General features: G+C 39.8%; 1 protein-coding gene across 2 annotated transcripts; it reads left to right on the top strand.

Annotated features, from left to right (window-relative positions):
• Positions 1-3,387: 3,387 nt before the first annotated feature.
• LOC120722635 (TELO2-interacting protein 1 homolog) lies at positions 3,388-22,347 on the top strand. 2 transcript variants are annotated; one of them, XM_040013688.1, is made up of 5 exons: positions 3,388-3,508; positions 4,940-5,090; positions 8,562-8,710; positions 9,030-9,170; positions 22,078-22,347. In XM_040013688.1, exons 1-5 carry the CDS (start codon positions 3,413-3,415, stop codon positions 22,261-22,263), a joined length of 723 nt encoding a protein of 240 aa, XP_039869622.1. In that variant the 5' UTR covers positions 3,388-3,412; the 3' UTR covers positions 22,264-22,347. The 2 variants fall into 2 exon arrangements, with proteins under 2 accessions (XP_039869622.1, XP_039869623.1); XM_040013689.1 differs by lacking the exon at positions 22,078-22,347 and adding an exon at positions 11,068-12,370.
• The last annotated feature ends 17 nt before the right edge of the window (positions 22,348-22,364 follow it).

Below are 22,364 nucleotides of genomic sequence, written 5' to 3'. Positions count from 1 at the left end.
TTTGTTATTTTTCAAATTCTATATTTATTAAGTTCTGCAGGCTTGTTTGCACAACAAGGCTAAATAATTATATAAACTTTTCTCAATCTAAATAGTGTACTTTGGTAGAATTAAAAAATAAGTGTAGTGCAGGTCTATGATGATTTTTAGTGCTACTATCATCTAGTTCTGATTCTGGTTCTGTCTTGGTTAAATCCTAAGTAGTCCTGATTTTGAACTGTTGCAGTCCTGTTTTAATTCCGGATCAGTTCTGGGTCTGGTTGAATTGGGGTTTAGTCCGCCTGTCTTGATACAGCCCTGACCTTGCTGCTTAATTAAAAAACTAGTTTAAGGTGTCCTGCACATGTGATATATATTTATCCCTATAAAACTCAAAACAGAGCCAATTAATCTTTCAGTCATTTCTACCCCCCCCCCCCCCAAAAAAAAAAAAAAAAAAAAAAAAAAATCCCACATGCATACTACCCTTTAGGGCTAAGCCCCGGGTGTTTCAAATGTCTGGCTCCGCCTCTGATACTCACTCCTTTTTATTTAGACCTGGTTTAATTCTGGGATAGTTGAATATTTGTATATAATCCCTGCAGCTGTCAGACTCTATAGCAGGGGTCACCAGCCTTTATTAAAACAGAGTTAGATAAAACTGAACAGTTTGGTTCATCTTTAGTTACATGGTTCTATCTTGATAAGCTGTCTTATCACAGATTAATTTTTCAAAAATATTAATGATTTAAGCAAGGAAAGGGCTACATGTCAACATACAACTCTTTATTTCTATTAGTGTCTTACTTCATTCCTACCTGATTGACATGTTTAGGAATTATGAGTGATTGGCTCACTGTAGTTGTGAAAGTTGCTACCAATCAAATTATGATATGTTAAAGTTAAAATAAAACACAACTGTTTTAGATATTATCTAATATACATTTTGTAATTATCCTTATAATTACAAAAGGTTTTATGTAAGATTCATGTTTTGTGATTTAAATCTGACATCACAAAAGTATTTTGGAATTTGAATAATGTATTTTGTAACTGCAGTACACATAATACTGATTTTGAACAATTTTGTCCAGGTTCCTTGTCACCGCGGACTCCTTCAGCACCAAGCGTTCAGTTACAGAGTCGGTGTGTCAGATCACCCCCCAGGCAGCAACGACCATCTGGGACTGTCTAGTGGACGACTTCATGGCTGTGCCTTCACCTGGAGACTGGCGGTCCATCACAGAGGGATTTCCGGGAGCGCTGGAACTTCCCTCTGTGTTGTGCAGCTCTGGATGGGAAGCACGTCCAGACAAAGGCACCCCATATATCATATAGGAGACACACACATTGATATACACTAAATATTTATTTCATTTCTTTTTTTGTGGTGCCCAAATTTATGTACCTGCTTGATTTTGTTTAAACAATTATTGCACACTTTCTGTAAATCCAGTAAACTTCTTTTCACTTCTCAAGTATCACTGTGTGTGTCTCCTGTATGATATTTAACTGACATTTTTTATTGTAACAACCAACGATTTATACAGGAAAATAATGTCTATTAACAAGGTTGCCCAAACTTTTGCATCCCACTGTATCAGTATATTTTGTCATTAGTATAATATGAAATAAATTCTACATGTGTCAAGTCGTGTGCCAACATTTGCTGTGTAGTAGAACTGAGACATTAGTCATTATAAAAATTTATTTGAAATAATATTAGAATTCTCAAACAGAAAAACATTAAACATAAATATATAAAATATAAGTATTTACAGAGAGACAGGAATAAAAAGGACCAGCTGCTCTCCAGAGCAGGAACAAGGCTGAGGAGGAAATGCTCCATTGGAGACTGGCGTGGCCTCTTCAGGGACACCAGGATGGCCAGCTCCACCACCGATGGACCGTCCTGGGACCCGTCCCTCATCTGCCTCGGAGCCGTCCTCCCCTGTGGGCCTGTAAAACAGCACAAAACACAAAGAAATGAGAAGGCTGCTACTAGATTTTAATTTCAACATTGAAAAAAACAAACAAAACAAAAACAGGATATAATCAGATTGGTTGTAGATATTTAAGGTGATCACAAGGCAATCCCACCGACTAAAAAGGTATCAGTGCTTGCTGTACATACCTGTGGGTGCAGCAGCAGGAGCTCAGGGACTGGGGAGCCAGGAGAAGCAACAGGGGATGCTCTGCTTCAGAATCAGTTGGTTCTATCAATACAGTATTAAATGTTAACATGTTGAATATAATAATCGTAGAGTAGACAGTGGTCCCTCATTTATTGCAGCAGGGGTTCTCAGAATAACTAGCCCCTGGTCACGCACTTTATACACTGTTTTCCCCACACACATGAACATTGGTCACATTTCTCACAATTGATTCTCAAAGTGCAAACCTTTGTAGATTGCAAAACGTAAAAGTATTATTATGCCGTGTTTTGTCTTCATCTGCCTGCCACTTTCATGCGCCTTTTTCCCTCGCGGTGCAGGTGTCTATTTCCGAATGAGGGTCGTAGTTATGGGTGTTTTTGTGCTGTTTTTTCTATTGGACGTGATAGTTATCAAAACCAAACATGATCAATTTGGCAAGCGCAGGAGACATGACACGAAGGAGATTTGTCAATCAGGCTGCAGAATGCAATGCTGTACGGTGCAAAAAAAAGAATAGAAAAAGAAAATCAGCGAAAAAGCGAAGCAGTGACGGATGAACAGCGGGACCACTGTGTGCTGTTTATTAATAAACAAAATATATTCCTAAATGACAACATGCCTAAAAGCAGAACGGTATTTGTACGTCAGTGGGAAAATAGCGGTGGCTTGCTAGCTTTTGTGTGCGGCTTCCCCGGGTCAGTGAAAACTTTAGAGAAAACTTAAGAGAAATGAATGAACTTACCAGGTTGCCTGATCTCTTCACATATCTTCCTCCAAGCTCGGTCCTTTATATTCCTGTCTCGGTACAGAAAGCAGCTGGTGTCGTAGAGCTCCGGGTTGTTTGCTACCGCATTGATTAGCCTTCCTTCCATTGAAGTATGAAAGGCTTTGGCTGGATCTGCCCCTTTGACCTAGGTAACAGCCACGTCACCAAGCTCCTGATTGGTTGTCGCGGCGCGATTTGACGCTGGAGTTCAGATTTTTCCAACTCGAGCGGTAGACGCGAAACGCGCGTATGCACAAACTGCAACACAAAAACTCACACGCGTTTTTTTTTTCGCGAGTCAAACGCCTGAAACGCGCTACACTGACGCGCGTTTCACGCGTTTTGGCGTTTTGGCGACGCAAATCTGCTTCCGAATTTTCGCGGGAGCCGCAATCGCGGGTCATCGCGCCTTTCCATTGACTTTACATGTAAGCCTGACGCTCTGCCCGCCTCTATCGCGTTCGGTGTGAACACACCGTAAGGGAACTTAAGTGTTAGTGACGTCACACCTATGCGCCACTGCCCTCTGTGGAGAATGGGAGAAATGTTCTTGCACCTCAACCTATGGACTCAGACGGACATTCAATCATCATCTTCCTCACTCAAGGTAACCTTATGGCTTGTAGGAACACTGCACATGTATGATAAGACTGTAGCCGTTCAACCGGCCCTTGTAAGGTTGCTGAAGACAGTGAACACCGTGGAATTCTCAGTATCACTGTGGTCCTGGGTTTTTCCACTGTCCTGCTAAGTGCTTATGTAATTGTAACCAACATAAGAGAGAGACATAACATCGTGGAAGAGACATAAAGTGAGTAAAACGATCTAAATGCATTTAGAATATATTTAGCTTGGGACCAGCAAAAGTGACCTGAAATTTGGTCTTTAAGTCTGGTCATTAGCCGTGTCTGGACCCAAACTACACTGCAGGTCCCAAAGTCAAATGATCACTGAGAGTTAAAAATCTGTCTGAAGTTAGAAGTTAGCAGAGAGTTAGCTCGCTAGTTTCCGTCTAAATATAATATACCAGGTTCTGACTGAGGGATTTCTAAAACAAATCAAAAGGCACAGCTCTGCTATCACTTCTGACATACATGAAGACAGGAAAGTAAGCAGCAGTGATGTTTGTAGGGTTACTGAAGTTTGGCTAGCTGGTATATAGTGATGTGCTATGTGACTAGCGAAACAGCTATGTTAGCATAACATTAACACAGTGATGAAGGGGAACTTTTTTTCCACTGGATAAGAGTTAAGGTGAGGGTTCCCGATGGTTAGGGACAAATGCAGTGGCATGGCAGGATGCTGTAAACGGACCAAACTTCAGTCAAGAGAACAACTGAGATAATCCATCCACATACAGGTTAGTCATTAATGTGCTGCTGCATTGCCTGGGCTGTAGTTACATGGTAAGGTTTTAAAAACTGAGCTTTAAAATGAATAGTTGTAATAAAAACTGAGAGAGGCCGACAGTGATCACTTACTTTTTGTAAGGGGCTTGTTGAGATTAAATAGACCAAGTTACAAAGCATTAAAACATGTTAAAAACACAACAGCCTTATTAAACACAGAGTAGTTTGGGCCCAGAAGTAGGATTCATCACGTCATCACTTAAAGACCGGATAGACACACGGTGGAGTTACTCATGTTTGCTGTTGTTGCCACTTTCTAAATGTAGCAGGATGAATATTATATGTACTGGTTGATCCCACTTTTAGTCAGGCGCATTTTGAGGAGAAATAACTTTGCTCGTTATCAAATTATCAGTATCTTTGGAAACATTTAATACATCGTGATGGTTTAAATGCTCAGTCGTTTTCTGTTGTAGAATTCATATTCATAATAATATTTAGACAGCGGCACTATAGGTGTTGGCAGTTTTTGCAGTTTTACAAGCCCTCACGGTAAAAATATGGAATTAAATGTCACTAATGGGCTCTTCTCAAAAACATCAGCGTCTGTGTCACACTGATTTTGATTAACTGACTTATTTTATTGTAATCAAACCTATTTTGATATTGTTGTCTTGTTTTTCCTTTAGCGAGGTGGTTTCCTTCCAATTGTAGCAGGACTGCCAGCTCCAGGTAGAGCTCCAGTGACCAGGAAGACCTCAGCATTCACCAATTACTGCAAACAGAAAGAACTGACAGAGGGCATTGGAATAGAGGATGATTATAACACTGAAGACCAAGGTAATAGGTCTGTCTAAGGGCCAGTGGAATATAAGCTATATGTTGTAGTGGTGATTATTTTAGATTAGGGCTGCCACGATTAGTCGACTAGTCACGATTACGTCGACTATCAAAATCGTCGACGACTGATTTAATAGTCGACGCCTCGTTTGAAGCATCACAAAAGACGCAGGAATAAGTAGTAGGATTTAAGAGTGTAATAACGGACTGAAATAGAAGATGGCAGCACTGCATGTACAAGGATGCCAGCTGCCGTTAAACCCCAAAGAAGAAGAAGCTGTATCCCAGAATTCGTAGCGCAGCGCAGCGCAGCTCAGTTTACAACAATGGCGGCAGCTAGTTAGTTTTAATATTACTCTTATTATTCTTTCTGGGTCACAAAATAAACGATTAAAATATTTTCAGGCGAGAATGTAGCTGTGTAAACCTCAAATATTTGCTCAGTTTATCAAGACACCACACGTTTTCGGAGACATCTGTTACCCACTAGTTCGATAGCTAACTGGGGGCAAGGCTCACTAGGGCTGTATCCCAATTCAGGGTCTGCAGCCAAAGTACGCAGCCTCAACGATCCTCAAGAGCCGTGTACTTAAAAACTGCTAAGGCCGGAAGTGCGAGGCTTGTGAAATGGGACGGTCTAGCCCAGGTTGCCTAGCAACCATGATACTAACAGCTGGAAACGTTTCATACAGCTTTGTTTGACAGAAATGAAGGAGAAAATCTTTTGTTCATTTGTTTGTTTGTTTCTACATGAGCTTTGATCATTCTCTGTAAGATTAAGCTCAGCTATTGAACGGCGTATATTTTAAAGTAAAGGCTTTAAAACCAAGTTAGTACAAACGTCACTAATGTCACATAACTTTGCCGACATGTGGCCAACAGTAATGTTTAAATGTTCTTCGTTATTAAACATTTGCACATAAATAAGTGACATAATATTCAGTACTTAAAGTTCCCTCTTCGGGCGCCCCTCATCCGCTATTTTTTTCGGCAAAATTATCCACACCCACCGCCGCGCTATGCATTCTGGGATATGTTGGGCCATGAAGTCTACACCGCCACGTCCTTAAAATTCAGGGAAAGGAAGGACGCATTTGAGGGCCGCATTTCGAGCAGCCTTCGAATTGGGACAGCCTTCGTCGCGTCGCGGTGACGTAATCGGCCTTAAAATGCGGCCTTTAAGGCTGCAGACCCTGAATTGGGATACAGCCTAGTAGTGATGTGCGATACCACTGATTTCCTTTCCGATCCGATACCAAGTAATATTCAGGGTGGTATCGACGATACTGATCCGATACCGATACTTTATACAAAAACGTATTTTATTTATTGTATCTCAAATTATAGCGTCATAATAATTTACAGGACATCAGATTACTTGTTCTTATCACTTAATAATGCAGAGTTCATCATATAGAAATAAAAAAAACTGAAGTTGTGCGCTATTTGAACACCTTGCCTGCCTGCAGCACTAAAGGACTCCATGAGAGAGGTCTGTCTCGCCCTAGCAGCACCTGTCCCTCTCATCCTCTTCAGTTCGTCTCAACATACGCTCCTCATATTCTGTGATATGATTTACTCTGAGGTGTTTGACAAGGTTAGTGATGTTGCCACAACCATACATGCCAACCCTCCCACCATTCTCCCGAATTTCCACCTGGACAACAAAATTGAAAAACCACATTGCAGAATTCATAGCGCGGCCCAGCCAATTCCAGTTTCCAACAATGGCGGCAGCAACTTAGTTTTAATATTACAATTATTTCTCTTTCTGGGTCGCAAAAAAACAAACAACTTTTAACATGTTTTCAGGTGAGAATGTAGCTGTGTAAACTTCAAATATCTGAGCCGATCGACACATCGTCTTCAAACCCCCGCGGTCTTTCACCACTCGGGTTAAACATGATATATAAGTCACTTTGATAACTTAAAAATGTTATTGTTTGGCTTTTTCAGTGTTTTATTTGTTCGTGAGTAAATCGGTTTGGCTGAGATTAAAGTTATTAGATTAGATTAAATTAAATTTAACTTTATTAATCCCTCGGGAGGGTTCCTCCGGGGTTTTCACACAGCTGAATAAACATCAAACAGAAAACTAATTAAAGAAAGTGTGAGACGGTCGAGAGTTTACGCCAGCGCCCGGTTATATTTTAGATAGCAAGGAGCAGACGGCAGTTTCACTCCACCGAGGGAACTCATGACGTACTACCCGGCTTTCTTTAGACTGCGAAGGGCGGGTCCTCAGGTGGAAGCAGCCTCTGAATTTCGACACCCCCGCTGTTTCCGGGCCGGCTAATAATAACGGTGACATTTAACGTATTTTATCCAATAAATAAACACTGTAAAATGTATTTATCACCCCCCCCCCCCCCCCTCCCCAACAGCCCTTTTGAATGTCTCCCTAATTCTGAGGTCTCAAGGTTGGGAAAGTATAGCCACAACACCTCACTGTTGGAGCACTTTTTTGCCACATGTATCGCAAACCACGTCTCAGCTGTTTGTGGAGGTAAAATACGTCTGCACAATTACGCTCAGCCATTGTTGTGAGTGCGCGCGCCAAGGGGCTGTGAGACATTTATACAGCCGTATTTCGCACATGACTATGAAAGGCGGAAGAGGAAGTAGTTCCTTTGAATGTAGACAATCCGAATGTTATAGTTTCTTTCCACTGTGTTGCTGTTAATTATAAACTACAAATTTACCCTAAATTACTAAAAAATATCGATATTTTAATGTGAGAATCGATTCTAGAACATAAACGACTGGTATCGGAGGAATCGATATTTCAGGATCGATCCGCACATCACTACAGCCTAGAGCCCGTGAGAACACCGGACTCCCGCAAATCGTTTTCAAACCCACCGCCGTCTTTCGCTACTCAGGTTAAACATACATAAGTCACTTAGATAACTTCAAAAATGTTATTGTTTGGCTTTTTTTAGTATTTTATTTGTTCCTGAGTAAATCGGTTTGGCTGAGATTAAAGTTATAATTTTTACACAGCTGAATAAATGTCAAGCAGACAACTGATTATCAGAAGTGTGAGATGCTCGAGAATATACTCCGGTGTCCCGTTATATTTTAGATAGCAAGGAGCAGACGGCCGAGTTTATTAAACTTCACCGAAACAATCTGCAAATTTCATTAAAATTTAATAAACTATCATCTTGTCTTTATTTTTAGTTAGCACATACCTTAAACACTTAAAGCTGTAAGCTAATGATAGTTATATAAGAGCAGATGCATGCTGGTGGAATAAGCTGTATGTTTTACGTCCAATGGATGCATGATCTGATTAGTCGACTAATCGCAAAAATAATCGGTGACTAGTCGACTATCAAAATAATCGTTTGTGGCAGCCCTATTTTAGATTCAGAGTGTAGAGGAGATGGATCATTGTAATTAAGAGTCATAGAAATCTGAACCTCACTGCAAAACTGGCGGTCTAACTGTACATGTGCTCCATTGCAGAGGTCCTTCCCTTTGAGTGTAAGGATGTTGAAGATACTGGTAGTCCTGATGTGAAAGCAGAGCTTCCCTCCCACCTCAGCATCACTAAGGATGTTATGGAGCGCTGCATTCATCTGCTGTCTGATCCCAGCCTCAGGCTCCGACTCAAGGTACTGTATCAGTAGTTTTACGTAGAGTCAACTGTTGGACTAATAACAAAAATAATCATTCTTGTGAAGGTAGGACCGCCAGCGTTGGTACAATTCATCCTGTCAGAACTGTGTGGAGGACTGTTCAGTGGTGTAATGCTCATCAAGGAAAAACATTCAGTCTGGTCCAGGAGTGAAACAGAAATAAGTCTGTGCTGAAGTTGTGCCTGCTCAGGAGTTTGGGCTCTCAATGAAGACCTCAATAATTAGTTTCAGCTCACATATAATCAGGATCAAAACAGAGATAATTGTTAGGTGTGTTGTGTGTCTTTGTCCTTAGGTACTGGACGTGCTGGAGTTGTGCGTTCAGGTGCTGAGTGACAGGGAAAATGAACTGCTGCCTATGGCTCATCACTGCTGGCCAGCACTCCTGCAGAGACTCACAGCTGATGACCCATTAGCAGTCCTCAGAGCCTTCAGGGTAAGTAAAACAAACCTCTCTTTTCATTACGTGAGTCAAAATTATTCAAGTCGTCTTTAGTTTTAAACTCTTAGTAGTAGTGATGGGCAGATGAAGCTTCATGAAGCACTGAAGCTTTTCATCCAATTGGTTCACCCCAGTGCAAAGCTTCTTGAAGCTTCATTTGCTCTAGTAGGACACCTACTGGACGTAAAAATATTAGTTGGCATGAATTTGAAGAGTGTGGCCTTTTGCACACAGCCTGTAAATATCAACAACTAAAGGAGTGTGTAAAACATGTATATTGTAGTGATGCAGTATACTGTGTATATTTATACTGGCAGTATGGAAAATGATTATTTGGAAATGCTTAAAATGGAAATGATCATTTACTGTGAGGTGAGGTGTGGTTGGGGTGTGGACAGTGGTTGTGCTTTTGTAACGTTGAGGTATGGACAGCTACAGGCTTTGAGCCTCAGTCCTGCCTGTTCACATTTTATTCTGTAAAAACTAAATTTTCACTGCATTTATGACCTTTTTAGTGGGGAGAACATAGCTAGGATTTAATGATTTAACAAATCTTTTAAATCCTTTGTCCTCCACAATGCTAAATGGCTGGGAGTCCTCAATCACCATGCTAACCAGGTCTTCATCTATTTGAGATTGTTCTCCTGAGGAAAGACAATAAAGACAAAGCACAAATATAAATATCACACACGTAACTTATTATAGTTGTATAATATTGTTATATCATTTAGTAACATTACTGCATGCTATATTATCATGACATTTGATGGCTCACCTGGTCTTGCTCCACAATCGGTGTTCCCCTTATTCTCATTCAAAGCTCTGTAATGCCTAAGCATGGATGAGGTGTTGTTGTTATATCCCAGCTCCCTGGCACATAGCAAACACTTCACCTTGTACAAAAGTACAGACAGCTTAACATAAATTGTATTGCACCATCAGTATTATGAAAATACATCTTCTGTGGAAATTTACATACCTTGTTGGGAGATATAAGATCAAAATGTTCCCACACAGGGGAGGACATCCTCCTCTTCTTAGCTGGCTCCATTCTCTCCTGACTTTCTCTCTAAACCTCCAAACTCTCACTAACCGCAACTCTCCATCAAACACCCACATTTTGAATGAAGTCTGAGGGGTTTATATCGCTGTCATAGCTCGCGGCAAAGTTCGAACCACTTCATGAACCAGTCACGTGGTACAGCCGGGCAGCGAGGCTTCAGACGTCATCATTTTCAGCTCCTCCCATAAATGAAGCAAGCCTCGATACGCGCATCGCGGAAACGCTCCCTCCATTACTCGACACAAGCTTCGAAGCCTCGATACAGAACGTCACATCACTACTTAGTAGTCAAAAAATGAAAGATGGTGCCCAACAACAGGCTTATTTCATTCAGAAATAGTTCTATTATTTTCTTTTTTGGGTTGTAGTGTGAAGACTCTTTAAACTAACATTTCTTCTATCAGCACAGAAAGATCACTGTGTGGATGCCTTCTTAGAGGCTGCTTTTCAAACTGTCTCAGAGAATCACAAAGTAGGACTTTGTGATAAATGAAGCTGATAGTTTTTTGTGATCTTTGGTGCAAGTGTCAGCTGATTCAACTTGTCGGTGTAAATTAGGCTACTCGTCAGCTCCTGTCATCAGCTGGAATATTTTTAAATTCGTTATTCATATTTTCATTGATGAACTGACAAATACAGACATGTTAAGTCTGTAAACAGTCATTTATTCACTCAGAGCTGCTACTAGGAAATTGTTTCATCAGCTTTTGGATATATACGAGTTTTGTAAATACTACAATTCATCCAGGAGTACACAACGGTAAAGTTTTATTGAATTTTGACAGCTTGCTGCTTTTGTACATTACATTTTTGTACATTACATGCCAGGTGCTGTGCGTGCTGGGTGAAACATGTGGGGACTTTGTGAGGAGGACTGTACCTGGGCTCTGGCAATGATCAAAGCAGCCACAACATGGACAAATCAGAGCAAGACAACTATTCTTAGTATGATGCCTCACTTTATGGAGATTGGTGCAACATGAAGCCCATTTATGTAAAACCACATTGAAGATAGATGACCTCTTATCTTATCTTATCAAAGCCTATTTGATCACACGGCTGTAACTTTCTTGTAGGAATAAACTTAATGGTTCTTCTTAAATGAATGAGTTATAGTCAGCTTTCTTCCTGTGATTGAGACAACAGCAATACAAGTTTGTGTCTGTACTTTAGTACAGAGATGAAGACGTCTCTATACTAAGGTTAACAATTAGGTTGTTAGCCTGATTTGACATTAAAGCTGTGTGTGGGGAGATGCGTCGTCAGAAAAAGCCAAAAAAGTCAAAGAACTCATTGAAACTCTTTCACCACCAGGTGGCAGTCTTGTATAACAATGAAAATCAACCATTGGTATCATCGTCAGGGCATCTCGGTTTTATTATAAAAACCTTAAACTGTGAAACAGTTTGACATCCTAAACGCATGACAGTGATGTTGTTCCTAAAAATGCCTCTTCACTGTGGCAGCTCTGTCATTCAACATATGTTAACCATGACTTTGATGATACGGACCACAGCCAGCTGTGCCAGCAGGATGCTGCTCAGGTCCAAACTGCACACACAGCTACGACTGCAAGCAGCTCTTCTTATACCCAACTGAGAAACATGATTGTTCAATCAGCGAATGCAAAGCCATTTAATTGATAAGCTCAGAGAAGTTGTTGTTTTTGTTTTTGTTTACTTTGTGCTCAACATACTTCCATTAGCATGTTGAAAATATTCAAGGCCTGCAGGCTTCTGCCATTACATTACCAATTATGCAATTATGAGCTGCTTGTGTGATTTTTGGTCACCTGCGCAGTGTATTACCACAACTGATCTGAAATCACACAAAAACAAAAAATCCGAGTAGTAGTTAGTACCACAGACACGTTTAGTGAATTATTTTCATAACTTGAAATGCAAATATAAATTGTCAATTTTGAAAACTTGTGCACAAACTTTGTAAACAATAAAGTTATATACAACTATTTATCTAAAAATGCAGCCAGTGCATGTAGTGGGGTTTTTTTGGACAACCATTAAAAAATACTACGATAGCTAAAATGAGAGAACGATCAAGTGTCACAATAAGATGCCACACAAATTATTTGTGCCTGTATTAAAATAAAAAATAAAAAAATAAAAAAATAGTTTGTCCGCCACAAGACAGAAGAGAACTCCACAGGGATCCAGTTTTCCATTTGGAGACAGTGTTTACATTGCAATCTGCTTTTGTGACATTCATTAGTACCTTCACCGACACTCAAAACAAAACAACGAACACACACCACACTAACTATAAGCTCCACGCTAAACGTCACAAATCTTTCACATCTCAAAACTCTCTCTCGCTGCCATCACTCCCAAAACTTTCCCCTCTTCCTAAACAACCAAATCTCACGTGTTGCCATTTTTTTTTATTGCTCAACATGGTACATTTTTCCACCAATAGGAAAGAGGTGGCTTTTTTTTTTCTTTCTTTACTGTTTCAAGTAATAATTTTACACAGGTAAAACCATTACTTGAAAATGATTACAAACACTGATGTGAAGCTATTGGATGCCTGACAAAGGATAAATGGGGACAAAATACAACACGTGGAAATAAAGACAGAGCCTTTAATGGTAAAATAATGTCTTATCACATTATAATTAAAAATCAGAATAATCAAATAAGTACAGTTGAAGATCACATGAAGTTGTCTAAGGAGCTTGGAAAAGAAAGCAACTAGACTTTGAATAGTGGGTTAAAGACCCTCTTAAGTGACCATCCCCACTAGTGTTTAAATACACAGGACTCTGCACCATTTGGTCTTAGAAGAGAAGAAGTCTCCTGAACCAGGTGAAACATAAAGGAGTCCAGTTGTTGTTTTTCATGCTCTTAGACTACTGTGACCTGGATGACTGAGAACCTACACTGACATTACATGAAGCTGTTTGCTGATTACATAAATTTTAGTTTTAACCTTTAGGGCCCTACATGGTCAGGCTCCCCAGTATATGTCTGACCTGCTGAAACCTCATTCTTCTTCCCGAGCTCTAAGGTCATCAGGTCAGAGTCTGCTAGCTCGTGGTGATCGGGCCTTTCAGGCAGTGGCACCACGGTTGTGGAATTCTCTTCCACTGTTTTTACACTGCACTGACTCCATTGTTTCTTTTAAAAAGCAGCTAAAGACATTTTTATATACACAAGCTGTCAACTAATTAGTTGTTTTTATGTTGTTTTACATTGTTATTTCTTATATTTTCATTCTTATTCATTTTCATTCTCTGTATTGTGAATCACTTTGTGATTTTTATCTGTGAAGCGCGCTATATAAATAGATTTTACTTTACTTTTACTTACTTACTTTGCCTTTGTACATAAAAAAACAAACAAACATCCAAACTCTTGCTAACGATAACCATCTTAGCTCTTATCTCCTCACTTTCAATTTTTGACAATTGTTTTGCTTACACTGAAGTGTTGTATGTAATATAACCATAACCATATGACAAGACTACACATGAACTGTTGTGCACATCAATTCATGACACAACAGAATGACAGCAGGGAGCCACATACCAGTTACAACACCAGTTATTGAACATTACAGAGTAATAAAATCCAGCCTCCAATAAACAGATTATCACAGTATGTTGCTTTAATACCTAATACTCCTCTAAACCTGGCTTGTTAGGTCATGTCTTCCATCACCCTAACAATGATTATGTGTAATATGACAGAGGGCTGTCATACAGTCCATTACAGTGATCAAGAAAGGTAACAAATATGTAGTGTTGTCTCCCTCTAGTGGCAGGAAATAAGTCTTAAAATAGCATGTGCCAAGACCTTTTTGTTTTTTTCCTCTTAGTCTTCATAGGATTAGTTTGCAGGTTCACTGTTTAAGTTTTTATTGTGAAAATGAGATAAATGTTGAAAAATAGTGGCAAATAAAAACTAGTCCCTTTGGCTAAAATAACATCAGTTGGTTGGCGCACAGCAAGAAAAAAAAAAGGTGTGTGTGTGTGTGTGCAGGGGTGTAAGGCCCAGGGGCCAAGCAAGGACTAATCCGGCCCAAAGTTAAATGTGAGGGAGAACACAAATGTTGGACATTTAACTGTGTTTTATAAGTTTTGCATTTTCCTCTGCTGATAAAGGCCTTCCTCACAGCTATTTAAATTACACCAAAGTAATAAATAAATGATTAAATGATAGAAATCTTCCTGTTATTTCACAACTATAGAAATTTCAGATTTTACAGTGATTAAAAGCTTTCTCTTTTTTAATTATAATGAGATATCTCTACCACATCAAGGCACAAGCAATAGAAAAAGCCTTGTTAAAGGGATACCTGAACTTTTACACGTGTATTTCCTACACTTTATGCCCCCAAAACGACTTAAAATTATCAGTGCACAAGTAGTACACAAGAGCATTGATACATTTGATTTTTAATATTCTTTTATTGTCCTCAACTCATAAACTGTACTAAAACATAATGACAGCATAACCTTTTTGTCAGTTTGTCCTCATGTAAATGTGTTCATAGACATTCAAGTGGCTTCAAAGTGCTTTCTTCAAACATGACACCTGACATACAAAAAAATGAAACAATATTTGCACATTTAACAATATCCAGACCACTGCTGTGGTTGTTTTAGCTCAGCCAAACAGTTAAGGTGTGATTTACATCCATGTCTGTCCACTCATGATATATTATACATATGCAGTTAGTTATGGCTAAAAACTCACCATTGATTACTGACTTGCATTCGCTTCATCAATGAATCAGAGTGAACATTTGTCCTAGATTAACACTGTAGGGTCTTTACCTTACAATATGACGTGCCTTGATAAAAGATTTGTTGACAGTGGTGCTATATGAATAAAACTGAACACATCTAAAAGTCTTCCGGAAATTTGGCTTTATTAGAACAGGATGGATTGATGACCACAGCCCTCTCAGCACAGGGCTGACAGGACTTTTCCCCATATAGTAAATAAAACACAAAATAGATTAAGACAGAATACTATACCAAACTTAAAGATAAAAGGGCATTAACTGTTTTATCAGCTCTCGCTTTTCAAAGACAATGAGGAGCAAAGTACAGTTAGAAGTGTTTGTTCTGATGAAGACTTTTAAACTGTAAACAGCGGCTAAGTGAACAAGAATCTGTGTCCACGAATCCTGGGCAGTGACAACACTTAAACACCATCGTCCAAAATCCTCAGTGCAACCCCTTATCAAAAAGTTTGACATATTTTACAACCATTAAATGTTAGAGAAGCCTCTGAAAAAGAGGTCACAGTTACTACCTGAGCAAAAACCTCTGCTTATGCTCACAGACCCTAAATCGTAACAAATAAGACAATAACACCAACACGAGTGATGACAAAGTGACACCAAAGGTTGGTGAAGAGCAAGCATGAAGTGAGACATTGTGTGCACACTTTCTCTTTTAAAAAGTATAATGCTAACTCTGTTTGGAGCTGGGTAGGTATACTACTGTATATGCTGAATTTACCAAACATGCTCAGCTGCTGGAAATTGATAAGCAAAGTGAGAGTGAAGACGAGGTGAAACCAAAACAATTAGCTGAAAGAATCTAAAATGTCCTCTGGGTTGTTCAACATTTAGAACAACTCCCTAAAATGTTTAGATCACAGATTCTGTGGGTTTAAGATTTGTTATCATTTCTGTGAGGAAAACAGAAGAAAAATGTTTCCCGTGTGAGCTTGGCTACTATTGCCGTGCGAATTGTGGAGACTGTTATTTTTAGATAAACAGTCAAAGTGTCCCAGTGGAGGAAATCATAGCTGTGACATGTAAAATTTTAAAGCTTGTCTTTATTTATTTTTAAGACTGTACACGCCACATTAAAGACCCATGTATTTTGAACATGCGTGTGCCATGTGTGTGCATTCAACCTTTGCGTTTGATAACATTCTCCCATTTCTGTTGTCGGAAATATTTATGGTAAGTCCTCATTTGAGCATGAAGCTCAGACGGACAAGGTACGGCACGTTTTTCTCTTTCCAAACACAGGATCTGGGAGGCCTCCCCGTGCACGCACGATCTGCCTCTCCCCTATACCCTGCCCCAATTTATATGTTTATATTTAGGCCTGATATTAATTTCCATCACCACCATAGCTTGGAGTTATTTATTTTTAGACAGCAAGGAGCAGCTTGAAGTGAGCTGTGATATGTAAATTGTTGTGATCCATTACAGGTGTCTCAGCGCCCACACACGGGACACATGGTCTGATGTTTAGAGAGAAGAAGATGAAAAGGGTTCAGCCAGTTTGGCAGAAATCTGTGCACACGAGTGTTTATGGAAGCTAAATTTGATAACAATGTATCAGAGCTGGAGGTAATTCAAGTTTTGATATAAATATTTCTTGTCACCACACCAGACTGCAAAGCAAGTTTAGCACAGCCAAGGGTTTTCTTTCTTTTCTTTTTTTTTTTGTTAGCTGGGATAAACCCCAGTCAGAGCTTCATGAAGACAGTTTTAGCAATTTGATCCATTCTTTGCATAAAGTGGAAAAACCAAGTGCCACCTTCAGTCAAGAGCAGGGGTGGGAATTTAATTTACCCCAAAGGGAAACTGGGACTGTTGTGGAGGGGCACACCGATAAGCTAAACTCAATTCTGCTAAATATTAATTTCATCTCTTTCTAAAACTGCTACCGGTAACTGTAGATGTTACAGTTTAGCAATGGAAAAGTGAAATGGGCATATTAAATGGACATATATATATATATATATACATATACAGTGGGGCAAAAAAGTATTTAGTCAGCCACCGATTGTGCAAGTTCCCCCACCTAAAATGATGACAGAGGTCAGTAATTTGCACCAGAGGTACACTTCAACTGTGAGAGACAGAATGTGAAAAAAAAAATCCATGAATCCACATGGTAGGATTTGTAAAGAATTTATTCGTAAATCAGGGTGGAAAATAAGTATTTGGTCAATAACAAAAATACAACTCAATACTTTGTAACATAACCTTTGTTGGCAATAACAGAGGTCAAACGTTTACTATAGGTCTATACCAGGTTTGCACACACAGTAGCTGGTATTTTGGCCCATTCCTCCATGCAGATCTTCTCGAGAGCAGTGATGTTTTGGGGCTGTCGCCGAGCAACACGGACTTTCAACTCCCGCCACAGATTTTCTATGGGGTTGAGGTCTGGAGACTGGCTAGGCCACTCCAGGACTTTCAAATGCTTCTTACGGAGCCACTCCTTTGTTGCCCGGGCGGTGTGTTTTGGATCATTGTCATGTTGGAAGACCCAGCCTCGTTTCATCTTCAAAGTTCTCACTGATGGAAGGAGGTTTTGGCTCAAAATCTCACGATACATGGCCCCATTCATTCTGTCCTTAACACGGATCAGTCGTCCTGTCCCCTTGGCAGAAAAACAGCCCCATAGCATGATGTTTCCACCCCCATGCTTCACAGTAGGTATGGTGTTCTTGGGATGCAACTCAGTATTCTTCTTCCTCCAAACACGACGAGTTGAGTTTATACCAAAAAGTTCTACTTTGGTTTCATCTGACCACATGACATTCTCCCAATCCTCTGCTGTATCATCCATGTGCTCTCTGGCAAACTTCAGACGGGCCTGGACATGCACTGGCTTCAGCAGCGGAACACGTCTGGCACTGCGGGATTTGATTCCCTGCCGTTGTAGTGTGTTACTGATGGTGACCTTTGTTACTTTGGTCCCAGCTCTCTGCAGGTCATTCACCAGGTCCCCCCGTGTGGTTCTGGGATCTTTGCTCACCGTTCTCATGATCATTTTGACCCCACGGGATGAGATCTTGCGTGGAGCCCCAGATCGAGGGAGATTATCAGTGGTCTTGTATGTCTTCCATTTTCTGATGATTGCTCCCACAGTTGATTTTTTCACACCAAGCTGCTTTGCCTATTGTAGATTCACTCTTCCCAGTCCTGGTGCAGGTCTACAATACTTTTCCTGGTGTCCTTCGAAAGCTCTTTGGTTTTGGCCATGGCGGAGTTTGGAGTCTGACTGTTTGAGGCTGTGGACAGGTGTCTTTTATACAGATGATGAGTTCAAACAGGTGCCATTCATACAGGTAACGAGTGGGGGACAGAAAAGCTTCTTACAGAAGACGTTACAGGTCTGTGAGAGCCAGAGATTTTCCTTGTTTGAGGTGACCAAATACTTATTTTCCACCCTGATTTACGAATAAATTCTTTACAAATCCTACCATGTGAATTCATGGATTTTTTTTTCACATTCTGTCTCTCACAGTTGAAGTGTACCTCTGGTGCAAATTACTGACCTCTGTCATCATTTTAGGTGGGGGAACTTGCACAATCGGTGGCTGACTAAATACTTTTTTGCCCCACTGTGTGTATATATATATATATATATATATATATATATATATTTTCCTAAATATATATATATTTTCCTAAATCTTGCATCAAGCATTTGCCATAAATACAATAATACTTAAGAGACATTTTCAAACAATAAAAACTTGAGTGAAATGGGCAAACCTGCTCTGGAAACTAACTAAAATAAAATGGAATTAAAAAGAGAAAAGTTAAAAAAAAAAAAAAACTAATAAGAGAATACAAAACTATAATAACTTTGATATGTACTTAACTCCATTAAATCCCATTCTTCAGCTCTCTATCCTGTTTCTGCTGGTGTGCCCCAGGGTTCAGTATTGGGGCCTCTTTTATTCATTATTTATATGCTTCCTCTTGGTTATATTACCGAAAATATATATAAATTTTCACTGTTATGCCGATGACCCCCAGCTCTACCTTTCTTCTAAACCCAATTCATCCCTCCCACCTACCTCCCTCTCAGACTGTCTTATTGAGATTAGATCCTGGTTCTCCTCCAATTTCCTCAAACTTAACAGTAATAAAACTGAAGTTTTACTTGTTGGTACACCATCTATCTTAAACCAAATCCCACAGCTTTTCCGATTAACGTGAAAATTCTCCCACCCTTCCCTCCCCTCAGGTTAAGAGTTTGGGTGTCATACTTGATAATACTCTTTCATTCCAGTCTCACATTAATTACATAACACGGTCTGCTTACTTCCATTTACGTAATATTCACCGACTCCGTCCCTTCCTTACTCCCATGCTGCTGCCATCCTTGTCCATAGTCTTATTACATCCCGTATTGATTACTGTAATTCCCTCCTATTTGGTCTCCCTAAAAGGTCCCTTCATAAACTCCAACTTCTTCAAAATTCTGCAGCTCGGGTCATAACTTGCACTCCGTTAAGTGCTCATATTACCCCAGTTCTTCAGCAGCTTCACTGGTTGCCCATAGAAGCCAGGATAAATTTTAAAATCTTACTTCTTGCATACAAGTGTATCCATAAATCTGCTCCTTCATATTTGTGTGACCTGCTCCATATCACCACTGTTTCCCGCACTCTCAGATCATCATCTGCTATTCATCTTACTGTTCCGTCCTCACACCTTATCACTATGGGGAACAGAGCTTTCAGTCGCTCTGCTCCTCGGCTCTGGAACTCTCTTCCTCCTGCACTAAGAAATATTGACTCCTCTCCGTATTTAAGACACAGCTCAAAACACATCTGTTTAAAACTGGCTTATTCACTTTAATGCTGATTTTATCTGTTGTCCACGCTCTGTTTGTAATTTTTAACTTATTTTATGTATTTATGACTATTGTTCCTTTTATTAATGTGTTTTTGTAAGGTGACCTTGGGTTTCTGAAAGGCGCCCTCAAATAAAATGTATTATTATTATTATTATTATTATTTATTATTAACAGACCATTCTCTGGTGTTATCTCAACTGCAAAGTTGATTAATTGTCGGTATTGCAATTGAAGCTCTGTGTTTCTGGCTGTGCCCTCGATCCATTTTGTTACAGGTTGTCCAGAGACGGGCACATTTTTGAAGACTTCGTTTTTCTTAGGACATATTAGCGAGGCAGTGTCGATCAAGCCCTCATTGCTAAACTCCCCATCAGAGAGTGGCTTACTGCTTTTTGTGATTTAGTGGGAAATTACAAAGCAGGCCTTGACTGCTCCATCCCTGGGTGTGTAAAGCTGGGTAAACAGTTGTTCTTGTCAGATGGGCATTTGAATCTCATCAGTCAGGTTCATGTTTTTTTTTCTGTAAGTTGAGTCTTCTAATAGTGATTTAAATCATGCTCCTTAAACGCAGCAAGCTGCTCTTCATTAAATAAATACTCAGGAGTGCAAATCTTGTTAAAAACCATACATTCAGAAGAGAAACTTTTGTGGTTGTTACATTCTCTTTAACTAACCAGACCAAAACAGCACAGAACCACATCATCAACTTTTTTATATTTACAGTTGCTTTAATTTCTGTATGATCTGTGTAATACTGAATAATATTCTTGTAGCTACAGAGCAGCAGATATGCCCATCCTACACTGATGATCTTGATAAGCATGAAGAGGCTATGACTGAGGAGAATAGTCTTAACAGAGTCATTTAAATTAAGTCATTTAAATGATTTATGTGTATTTAATTTTAAATCATATCAAAGGATTCTGATCATGTCTTCATGATGGCTGGTAGCCTTATTTATTTGAGCCTACCAGGACAAATAACTTATATTGTGCATCACAAAGATGAATTGTAGACTAATTTGTTATAAATTGTTTTTTTGTTTTTTTTTAAATCCACTGTGGAAAAGGTGGACTGGGTTTGACAATGTCTGCAATCTGATACAACTGCAACTAGATAGTAACACAGAGACGTGTCCTTCTCTCACTGCAGCTGGACAATGTCCATGACGTGTCTGCTCAGATGTTTTTTTGTTAGTTAGTAATAATTATTTTGTTTTATTTTGTCCAGTTGCTTTCTTTTTTCAAGTTAATACAACCACGCCGTTTGATGGAAGTGAAAATGATCAACCTAGGTGAATTCAAAGACACCTTTGTGCTGATATTTGGTACTCAGTAGTTTGTATGACCCCACGTGCTTGTATGCGTGCCTGATATCGGGGCATTCTCCTAATGAGATGTCTCCTGGGGGATTTCCTCCCAGATCTTGATCAGGGCCTTGATAGTGTGAGATGCGACCTGGGGATTTCAGATGGACCAAAACATCATCTCCTAGAGGTGTTCTGTTGAATTTTAGGTAGCATGGGGGCCAGTCAATGGTATCAATCCTTCATCCTCCAGGAACTGTCTGCATACTCCTGCCGCATGAGCCCGGGCATTGCTGTGGACCTTCTCCAGATCCTTTATCATTTGTTACATGTGCTCAGGGTGAACCTCCTCTCATCTGTGAAAACCACAGGGCACCAGTGGTGGATCTTTCAATTTTGGTATTCTGTGGTATTCTGATCCTAAAGTGAAGGGGGAAAAAAAAAGAAAATGCGAGGAGAGAAAAAAAAATGGCCTCTACTTTAAAAGCAGATGGGGATTGTCTCATTGTTGCCCTTCTACTGTAGCTGCCGTTAATTTAATTAACAGCAGAGCAACAGAAACAGATTAAAAAACCCTCTGCTACTTAACTCAGCATATCAATATCCCAGATGTTTAATTGACTTCATCCTATACTCTGATTAAAAACTGTTTTAGCAGTATTTATTCACTAGAACAAAAATCTGTTGCAAAAAGAGCACTTTGATGCTGAGCAGTGGTGTGTGCACAAGAGAAATGACATCATTTATTATCAGGAAAACAGAGGTTTCTCTTCTAACTGTGGATTTGACTTATAACTCAGTGGGAGAGTTTGAGAATTTCCAGCTCTGTGTCCTAACTGCGAGTGTCAAAGAAACTCATCATGAACCGGGTGTTTTCATCAGAGGGAAGCATCTTTCCTATGAAATGCAAAATGCTAACAATAGACTCTTCTCTTGTCAGGGTGTGGCTGTGGGCCATGCTGTACTGGAGGCTGACCCAGAAATTTGGAGAGCTAAAGCCCACGTTGGATCTGGACCAGTGCATGCTGAAGCACAGTGGATGAAAGTAACAAAATGTCCCACAGGCCTGCCTCTGATTCACAGTACTCATTCTTTCCTTAATGCTGTGATTAGACCTCAGTGCTGACTGAATGCCAGCTCCTTCCTCCCTCCAGGTCTGTGTTTAGTAACTACAGCTAAGGCATTGCCAGTAAAATAAAACAGTATTGTTTCAAAAACAAGAACCTT

This window comes from Simochromis diagramma, unplaced genomic scaffold (assembly GCF_900408965.1).
Source record: "Simochromis diagramma unplaced genomic scaffold, fSimDia1.1 OVJJ01000705.1, whole genome shotgun sequence".
Taxonomy (NCBI): Eukaryota; Metazoa; Chordata; class Actinopteri; order Cichliformes; family Cichlidae; genus Simochromis; species Simochromis diagramma.
Note: the sequence above shows the minus strand (reverse complement) of the source record. Positions and strands in the feature narration are given on the sequence as shown.